The sequence below is a fragment of the Nanorana parkeri genome, unplaced genomic scaffold (assembly GCF_000935625.1).
Source record: "Nanorana parkeri isolate BGI_ZX_2015 unplaced genomic scaffold, ASM93562v1 scaffold569, whole genome shotgun sequence".
NCBI classification, from domain to species: Eukaryota; Metazoa; Chordata; class Amphibia; order Anura; family Dicroglossidae; genus Nanorana; species Nanorana parkeri.
Window position 1 is genome coordinate 102,357 of NW_017306837.1, and position 10,524 is coordinate 112,880.

General features: G+C 41.4%; 1 protein-coding gene across 1 annotated transcript in view; it reads right to left on the bottom strand.

The window, feature by feature from the left end:
- Window positions 1-83: 83 nt before the first annotated feature.
- LOC108791718 (annexin A1-like) overlaps window positions 84-10,524 on the bottom strand; it is a 38,917-nt gene continuing 28,476 nt past the window's right edge. Inside the window, exons 10-13 of the mRNA XM_018562279.1 lie at window positions 6,046-6,141; window positions 4,184-4,242; window positions 1,287-1,409; window positions 84-245 (exon numbers count right to left, since the gene is read on the bottom strand). Coding sequence (XP_018417781.1) covers window positions 189-245; window positions 1,287-1,409; window positions 4,184-4,242; window positions 6,046-6,141 — 335 coding nt within the window. The 3' untranslated portion in view covers window positions 84-188. The remainder of the gene's footprint in view (window positions 246-1,286; window positions 1,410-4,183; window positions 4,243-6,045; window positions 6,142-10,524) is intronic.

Genomic DNA, 10,524 nt, shown 5'->3' on the forward strand with positions numbered 1-10,524 from the left:
CATGGAGTTAAAATAGTCATAATAACATCAAATAAAACACTAGAAACACACATGTAAGCAATTTTATTAAACTGGAATGTTTTAATGGTCTTTGAGATATCGAGGATATGCATAGTTATGGAGGTGGCCACTATATTCATCAGCTTTAGTAGTTCTACATCTTCTGCTTTGAATTGGTCAAACATTATTTAAGCACCTCCAACAAGAGTCAACAAAATGGTTTCATAATCTCCTTTGGTGTCATCCTATAAATAAAAATAGAAGAGAATAGCAAATAATACAAATAATAAAGCAAAACAAGCACATATGTTTCTGTTCATGCATTTGTGTTTTGTGCCACTTTTTTCAGACTTGAACATATGGGGTTCTGTTAACTTGAGACAATTATAAGCAAGTGTTGAATTCAGTAAAATTGTAGGGGCTGGTGGAAGGCACCACAGAGTGGAGGAAACAGCAGATCAGCTTTGGAGTGGTGTTCAGGGGAAGTGCAACAGGTGAGAAAAGTATTCACTTGCTACTTAGTGGTAAAGTGGCTTTAATGTGCCAGTGATGTCTGTTTGCATCCTAATAGGGGCAAAATGAGGTTCCCCTGATGGCTCATGGCCGCCTGGGTCGCTATGGCATCTCTGGCTGTCACTTGCAGCTGTGAGGAGGAACGAACGTGCCGCGGCGCATTCCTCCCCACAGCCGCTGTTGAGTCAGGGACAGCCAGCAGCTTGCGGCGAAGGAGGTGGAGCAGGGGTGTGACCAGCCCACCTGAGATCCTGCAGAGCCCACCATAGAGAGTCTATGGTGGGCTCTGCAAGGGGCGGAACTAGAAATCACAAGGCCCCATAGAAACTTTTGCTATGGGGCCCTGTGATTTCTAGCTACGCCCTTGTACCCATGTATGGATAGTCATGTTCTCTGTTAAACCTTGCCTATACTATGTACAGTATTTAAAAAAAGAAAAAAAAGGTTCAGTTAACCAAGCTATAACCATGTTGCGTCACTAGCTGTAGGGATTGTTATTTTCATTCATGTTTTTAACTCTCATTGGCTATTACTGTTACATATACCAGCTCTGAAATCAAATAATTGTTATAGCTTAGTAAATTACAACCTCATTAGGTGAAATTGGTCACCCAATGGTCATTTATAATACAGAACATTTTAGAGCTAGGTCTCCTCTGATATTGGTCACTGTTTTGACATTTTACTCAGTTATCATAGTAGGCTGACAAAATATACACTACAATGCACAGAACATTTGTATTCATTTGGAAAAGAGAAGATATCATAATTACCAAAATGGCCTGGCGCAAGGATGTGTTATACATCCTCTTGTATTGGGTCCTGATATCAGGCATGTCAATTTCTGATCGGGACACAATATTTCGAATCAAAATTTTATCTTTGGTTCCAGAACCCTGTGTACAACACAAAGAAAAAAGGAAAGTTTTAATGGTAGCAGTTTAAATGGTACCATGCCTGACAATTATTGGGATATACACACACAATATTCTAATTACACATATATGAATTGTAAACTTTACAATGTGGTGTGTTTCAAATATAAAGTTATACTGTAAACTGTATACTGTATACTGTAAAGTTTCCTTACCTGACCTTGGCTCTCCAGCTCATGCCTGTGGCATCGCAAGCCACAGGCATGACTCCCAGAGGCAGAAGCATGATGGGATTTGTAGTTTTTAGCACAGCTGGGGAGCCAAGGTTGCCTACCCCTGGCCTAGGGCTAACAAGTTATCAGCTATGCCTCTAGTACATTGATTTTTTTTGAGCTTTTTCTTAAAATGTATAGGACATTTTGTTCTTAATCTTTGACAAAAGGTGAGCTGTCCACACCGGCATGGCAATCTTCCCATGTTGAGGATATGTGGCCTGGTATGGTTCAGGAGAAGGGGGTGCACACTTGTTTCCCACCCCCAGTCCTGGCTTGGAATAGGGTCTGCTAGGAGTTCCCTGGGGGTTACATGGGGCCCCCCTCTTAAAATCCACACCAGACATAAAAGGACCTGGTATGGATTTTGGGGGGCTGCATTGAGTTTTTTTGTGCAGGGTACCCCTTGATACCTGTACCAAATCCTAAATCAAGAATAGGGGTCTAGTACAGATTTTTCGGGGAACCCCATATGCTGATTGTTTTTCTTTTTTTGCATGGGGTTCCCCATACAGAATGTATACCAGATCCTCATCTTGGATACATGTCTGGTATAGGTGACAGGAATCCCAAGATGCTTGTTTGCATATGTCATTTACCAGCAATTTTAACCACTTCCGGGCCACAATAAGTCTATTATACGGCGGCCCGCAGAAGTGGTTAAAACAAGAACACGGCTGCTGCAGCATTTTTAACAGCCAGCGGTGGCTGTTAATATACAAGCGTCTATACAGCAGCCAGATCGTTTGTACAATGTGGCGCTGTCCCGCTTCCAGCTGCTAATCTCTCCTCCAATCACTGGACCTGGAAGTGATGTGTATTACTTCACTTCTGGTGTCACTATTTACATTCTCCGGCTCTTATCACCAGGAGAAGAAGTTGGGGAAGCAGATGTCTGCTTCCTCAGCTTCTTTGGGGTCCCTAGGTGACATTAGGGGTCTTAAAGACCCCTGATGTCTCCATAAAGAGGACCTGTCACGCACTAATATATATATATATATATATAAAATAAAGAATAACAAGTTTGAAAGTCCCCAGCCCCCCACATACATGCAGTGTGCCTACATGCAAAGACAATTGCGCTACACATGTTACATATCGCCATGAATGTCGGAGTGAGAGCAATAATTCTAGAGCCATTAATCACTGTTGGCACTAAACTGATGAGCGGTAAAAGCGTTTAAATTGTTGCCTATGGGAAATTTTGGGTATCAACGTTTTTTGCAGCTTCATGGGCGAACGCAATTTTAAGGTTTGACATGTTTGGTATCCATTTACCCAACGTGACCCCGTATTTTATATTTTACCAAAAAATTGGGTATTATGTTTCTGTGCACTAAATTTTAATTTAGTTTATTTTATCCTATAAATATTGGTTTGATAAACATTTGCGCAAATACCATGCAGCATATACAATTGCAATTAGCATCTTTTTATACTACAGGTCCTCTGCTTTTAGAAAATATATCATTGTTTGAGGTCTGGAGTGGTTTTCTAGCCAAAAAATTCTATTTTATCATGTGTGCGCAAAAAGAAAATGCTCCGCACAGCAAGTGGTTAACCATGTTTTTTTCTTCCTCTGTAAATGGCAGATTTAATGTAGTATATTGTATACAAACAGATATGCCACTTCACATGCAGGTGTAGGACATCCCTCAAGCATGTTTTTTTTTTTGGAACTGGACATTTTAACTGTGCCCTTTAAGCCTTATTAAATTCACTGCTCCCCACCAGATGAAATTAAAAAAAAAAGTGTTTGATGATTTTTAAGATTTGGCTCTTTTTGACTTCAGTGGGGTTCAGATTCAGAATTCCAAACTTAGGTCAAGTTTGCCAAACCAGCTCCGAACCAAACTGGGGTATGTTCAGCTCATTACCAATTGTAGCATCTATTTAGGCATTCATGAGTCAACCCTGACTGATATGAAATGGCAAGAAAGTACAATTTTGTAGTACAGAGGTTGCATCAATGCATGTATACAGTTCTCATACAAAGTTTTTTATTGTCCCTTGTATAATCAGGACATTCTAAATGTCACGCATTTGACCATGACCATAATGTAATGTTACAGATTGTGCCACACATGCCAGAGGACGTGTTGTCACCCAGCCCAATCTGTCAGTGTAGGAGCATCAATGAATACTGAATTAACAACACAATTGCTGCTTGTGGCTTGTTTAGGACCATTGAAGAAGAACTATCTACTACTCTGCTCCAGCAATAGGATGTCCCTCCGCATCCAATACACTATAGGATGTAATGGCTCCTAGGACCTTATACCACAGGAGTTAGGATCCAGGGACCCAACAGCCAGCTGGCTGCTAGGCTCAGATAAGTATCACTTTTATTTTCATCTCTAGACAAAACGAGCACTTAACCCTTGCAATGCAGGGTTAGCCCCACAACAAGGGATAAGAATATTTCTGCCCGGAGTTCTTTTTTAAACAAACAGACAGACTGGTTTCATAGATTAGTTTTTCTTTTCATTCGCTGTAACCTGAATATGCTTTTAATCATCATACCTTCATTGACAAATAAAGCCTTTCTGCGAAGAAAGCGGGTCTGCATGCAACACATTTCACTGTTCAAAGAGAGAGAGCACAAATCAGAGATGCGTGCTTAATTTTTCTAAACATACAAATAAATGCAACCATATGTGTACACACACACCAAATTGCACATATTTACCATACCTTTTAATGTTCAATACCTATGCTGTCTATTAACCTTTTGCTGTCCGCCCATCGTAAAATTACAGGCGGACGGCGGATCCTTCCCGGCTGGGTCACGTAAATGTACGTCTTTTTTTCTGCACGCGGGCGCGCGCAACCAGACACCCGCCGGGAAGAATAACAGCCGTTACCAGCTGTCTCATACAACCGTTTGGCCGGCTCATATAACCCATATATAATTGTTTTAATTCCCCGCACTTATATACGTAAATACGCGTCGGGCGCGCGTACGTGCAAAAACAACAATTGCGCCGCACATGTTGCATATCGCCGCAGTGAGAGCAATAATTCTAGCCCCATCAATCACTGATAACACTAAACTGATGAGCGGTAAAAACTTTTAAAGCCTCGCCTATGGTCAATTTTAGGCATGGTAGTTTTTTGCGATTTTGTGGGCGCACGCAGTTTTAAAACTTGACATGTTGGTGTCTTTTTACCCGATTTGACACCATCTTTTATATTTTACCAAAAAATTGGGTAATAAATGTTTTATAACAGAACATAGGGAAAAAAACTTTTTTTTTTTCAAAATTTACGGACCTCTTTTCGTTATATAGTAAAAAATAAAAATCCCAGTGGTGATTAAATACCACCAAAAAAAAAACTCTATCTGTCCCTAAAAAAATGTGATGAAATTAATGTCAGTACAGCGTTGTATGACGCAATAAATGTCAGTCAAAGTACCGCAGTGCTGAATACTGAAAAATAGCCTGGGTAAAAAGGGGGTTTAACACCCCGGTCAGCAACTGGTTAATATAATATGATCAGTAGCCTTTATAAACCTCAGCTGTATTTGCTTAGCGATAACTACTGTAGCACAGTTCTCATTACATTTCCAGATAATGGATACGTCTGACAAGCCAAAAACCCACTGAAGCTATCACATTTTGCCTATACCACAAAGCATTGCATTTGGAAGGAAGAAGAAGTGACAGAAAGTGATGGAAAATCTCAAAATAGGACATCAACAAAAACAAACTAATTTTTAGCAAAGTGAAGTAGAGTTAGAACTTCCGGTAACAAGGTTTTTTTTATGTTTTTGCCTCACTGTCACAGTAGAAATATATTATATACACAACCCAAAAAAAAAACACTTTGGGGGATGCAAAGGGGAGTTGTGGGAAGGGAAGGTTGTAGAGTGCTTTAGTTGCACAATTTTTTATTTTATTTTTAACAAACATTGCAGCGACGTACTGCAAAAAAACTAAGATGTTATCAATTGAAGAGCTATCTATAAATCAGTTGTTGCACACACATATTAGTCGAATAGATAACAAATTTTGGGTGTACAGACATGTGCACAAAGGAAAATTTACAACAGTACTGCAATTCGAAAAAACTCAAGCATATTTTGTTAAACTAATGTAAATTCAACAACTCAAATCTCATATAAGCTTTAACGTGACACGAAGATGTCACCTGCACCACAGTAGAATTACACACAGATACATTAGATTGAGGATTGGCATAGCTCCTATTAGGAGTAGTATAATGCGGAGCTGGAGCTAGGGGAGACTAGGTCTTACTCAAAGTAAACAGCGGTAAGTATACATGTGTTTAGGACTTTAGCTTTAAAAAAAAAAATCCCTTTTCAGAAATCTTGATATCCCCAAATACAACAGCTTGGATTTTATGTTTATTAGACTACATACCGATGGCTGTAAGAAGTTTTTCGATATCTCCTTTAAGCTCCAGATTCAATGCTTTATTGACATCATGCTTGCTGTATGTTCCATACCTCTGGAAAACTGCAGGGAGAATATTTAAAACATTAAAACCTAATATAGTGCCGATTTTGTCCATTTTACATATTGCAGGGTATGTTTAAAATAACAGCAGAGGCAATTGAAGCAGTTAATTACAGCAAGACTATTTCATGTGTGGAGTCACACAAATCACTTTGATTAAAAAAAAATGAAGAAGAATGTCTATTGTACATAATTAAAACTGTACAAATGCACCATTATACATTTTAAAGAAAGAACTGCAGTGAACTAAAATGTTCAGGACATTTTGGGACATGCTCCATGACCAAAAAAGGGCAATACCAAAACAAGCAGCTCAGTTACTTAACCTACCTCATGGCATCAGATCAGGCAATCGTGATGCCAAGATGTCAATGGTGTTTGTTTTTAATACGATACATACTTTGCAGTATCAGAATAAGGTTTAGGTTAGTTTTAGAGTTACTTTATGGGTTAGGTTTAGTGTTCAGTTTGGAGGATTAAAAGGAAAAGTTCACCTTTTGCAAAAATAAAAGAAATGCATATTTAATATATTTTAAAAAAAAAGCTCTCTTTAGTTTTTGCATTTAAGCCTGGAAAGCAGTTCAACTGGGATCACTCGATCAGGGCTGCAGAGCTCAGGCTTCTGCACAATTCTCTCCCAGGCAAAGCTCCATACTGAGGTACGGAGTTCAGCTGAGAGATGGGGAAAGACGGCTGGACTTCAAACTGCATTAAATCAGGTCATGTAGTGCCCAGGAGTCCTCTCCCTGTTAGATGCGGTAGAGCCGTCCTTATTCCCATCCAGCCACCCTTTCCCATCTCTAGTAAATGAAACTCTGTACTAGCTCTGCCTGGGAGAGAATGTGCGGAAGCCTGAGCTCTGCAGCCCCGATCGAGTGATCACAATTGCAATGCTTTCCAGGCTTGCATGCAAAAATGCAAAAATAAAAAATGCATATATATATATATATATATATATATATATATAATGCATCTCTTTAATTTTTGCAAAAGGTGAACTTATCCTTTAAATATAAGCCCCCTCTCTTGACTTCTGCAGTGCACTGGTGTGTTAGCACATGCTGCATGTTAACTTGCATTGGATTAACGCAGCCAATTCATTTTGAATGGGCTGCGACTTCGCTGGTCCGGGACTTATATTTGAGACGCTCCAGGAGGATCCGTAATTTGGTAGTGCACGGGAGTGGAGATGGGAGGACATACGTGATTTTAGAGTTGGAACTCCCCAGTGAGCTTGGATTGAGAACCGGTTTGGACTTTTTAATTACACAATGGGAGCTGTAACAGGCATACAAAAGACTGTTCGATACTGCTCAACAGCATGCCCCAGCAACTACAGATATTATGGAGCTACTAACCCCAACGGAAGAGCTGGCATCAGGGCGGAGCGCTGCCGACCTCTGCCCAGCACCAACAGCACCTCTGGAGCTCCAGGGAGCCGGGGCAGGCAGCCCCTCTCCCTAACAGCAGGCCGATGCAGTGGAACTACTAACCCCAGCTGAAGAGTTGGCATCAGGGCAGAGCACCACGGGCCTCTGCCTACAACAGTCAGTGGCCCTGGAGTCTCTCTGTAATGCCACCAAAGTAGCATTTTACTTTCCAGCGGAAAAGCTTGCAACAGGGCAGAGTGCTGTCCCGCACCCATAGCCCCCCTGAAGCTCTTGGGAGAGATGGCGGCCAACCCCATTTCCTCATCACCAGCTTCAGACATATGGGACCTTATAGATTTGAATGCAGAGGAACCGCTGTCTCATGTCCTGCCAGCTGAAGAGCTGGAAACAGGGCAGACAGCTGCTGGCCTTTGCCTATGACCTACAGTGGCTCCGTGGATCCAAGGAGAAGATGTGGCAAGCCTTTCTCCTCAGCGGCAGATCAGCAGTCCGTGAGAGGAGGTGGTTGTCCTCCCTCCCCAACAGCAGTTTATAATCCAGGGAGAGGAGGAAGCCGTCCTCCTGCCCCAACAGCAAGCCAGAATGGAGGATGTTGTTTCTCCAGCAGTTGTTTCTCTGCCGGGAGAGGAGTGAGGGAAGGATGGGGAAGCATGCACGGAATGCATGCTCAGACAAGCGCCCGGAGCCCTGGGGGAGCCACCAGCATGTCCCTGGCATAGAGCCAAGCCCACATGGACGGCACATCCCCAAAGAGGTACTGCGCCCAGGAGAAGGCACCCAGGAAAGGTAGGAGTCTGTATATGGGGGGGAGGCAGGTGATTGTGGTGCAGGGGGGTCCCGCATAACTTGCCAAAAAATGATATAGTGGAAGACATGCAGCAGCTGGGCTGCCCACTACACCACCTGGGCAAAGGAAAAACAAATATAGGTAATGTAAATATATAAATGTATCCACTGCTGGGCTAAATCAGTGGGGAAGAAATATATAAAATAGATTGTTATAGTAGTATTAATATAGATTTCATTTTTCTGTTTTATTGTGGAGGTGTATTCAAAAATAATAAATATAAAATAAATGCTGTGGAAGGAAATAAAATTAATTGGTTTAGTAATATTTAATATGATTTCATTTTTCTCCGTGTGTACATAACTAATTTTATTATATTTACCTGTATTTCAAACACCTTTTAGGGCCCATTCACAAACATTGCGGTGCATTCCAGAGCAGTAGCTGCTGCAATGCACAGCAGCCACACTAAACGTCCCTCTGCATTCTGTGGCAGGAGGGGGCGTGGTGCTGCATTGAAGTCAAGGGCACTGCAGCCATGTCCCCACCCGCAGTGCGATCGGACGCGCGGCAAAACATTGCCAGCATTCGGGTCCAGTGAGAACGCAAAAAAAAATGCTGCCTGCTCCGGGCAGCAAGTGGTTAAAATCATTTTATTACTAATGATAAGAGAAACAATAGAACTCAAAAAGATCACCAATACTACTTGACTGTAGCTACAGACTAATCCCCAAGGATACAATTATATCCATGATACAACAGAAAAGTATGAAGAATAAGAAAAAATTATAAAGAATTGGACCCACAATTATGAGTGAATACATTTTAGATCTACAAGCTGCATGAATATATACTGCCTGCCTACCTACCTGACTTTCTCTCCTCTGAATTACCCACTATCATTCTTGGTGACCAACATTGCTATTGATGTTAACACCCCGGCCACCACTCAGCTTCTCAACCTTATCTCTTTTGACCTAATAGACAAAACACTACTACTCACTCTGATGGCCATATACTAGACCTTGTGTTCTCTCATCTCTGCTCTGCAACCTCTCCAACACCCCTTTTCTTCTCTGACCGCAACCTTGTCAGTTTCATGCTTACCCTGTCCCCAACCCCAAATCCCCCAACCAGTTATCAGTCAATTGTGAGTGCAAAAGCTCACTCATCCTCTCTAGGTACACTGGCTGCTCTCACTACATGCAAACGTAAGCCGTGTCCACTACAACCTTGGCAAAAAAAAAAAATATCAGAAAAAAACTTAAGGCGTAGCCATGCTCTTCAGCGTAAAACTAGATCCCTGCAAAACCTCACCCTGTAAAGCTGCTCTCCTAAAATAGAATTCCTCCCTCCATGCTGCCAAACACACTTAGTTTGCCACTCATTAATACACACTTATCCAGTCCCCATCAACTCTTTCTACCTTTACAGCTCATCCAGTCCTCAGCAATTAGTAAGGAGATGTCCACTATCCATTTATCTCCCCCAATTTATGCATCAAGCCAACCACCACATTTGTTACTTACGTCTTTTGACCTAGTCATTACAAAGGAAGTTACAAAGCTTTTCTCTGACATCTGTCTCACCACCTGCCCCCTGTTCACTCACCACTACTCCAGTCACTCTTGCTTTCTTCTACACTCTCTTTTTCACATCTTCAATCTTTCCCTCTCTGCTGGTATCTTACCCTCCTCTATAAAACATGCACTGGTTACCCCATATTGAAAACAACCTTCACTGTAACCCACCAACCTGAAAAATCTTAGATCAATATCCTTACTTCCATTCACCGTCAAACTCCTAGAATTCCTAATCTACAACCACCTAAGCTGCCACCGCACTTAAAGCAACCTATTTAACCCCTTACATTCTGTTTTTTGCCCACAATACATCACTGAAACTGTGCTCCTAAAACTCACTAATGACTTACTGACTGCTAAAAACAAACAATGGCCACTATTCCTTACTCTTGCTATTAGACTTTTCTGCTGCTGTTGACACATGGATGTACCTTTTGTAAGTAGGTCACAGTTATACTAGAGGTTTCTTTATTCATTTATTTTTCCTTGGGTCTGTAAGGACTAGAACACCATCCCCGAATGGACACTTGGGCATATCAATCCATCTACTGAAGGGTCTTGTTCAAACTAGAATACCAATATCTATCAGGATCATGTGCTTCCATTAGAAGCACTATTCTTC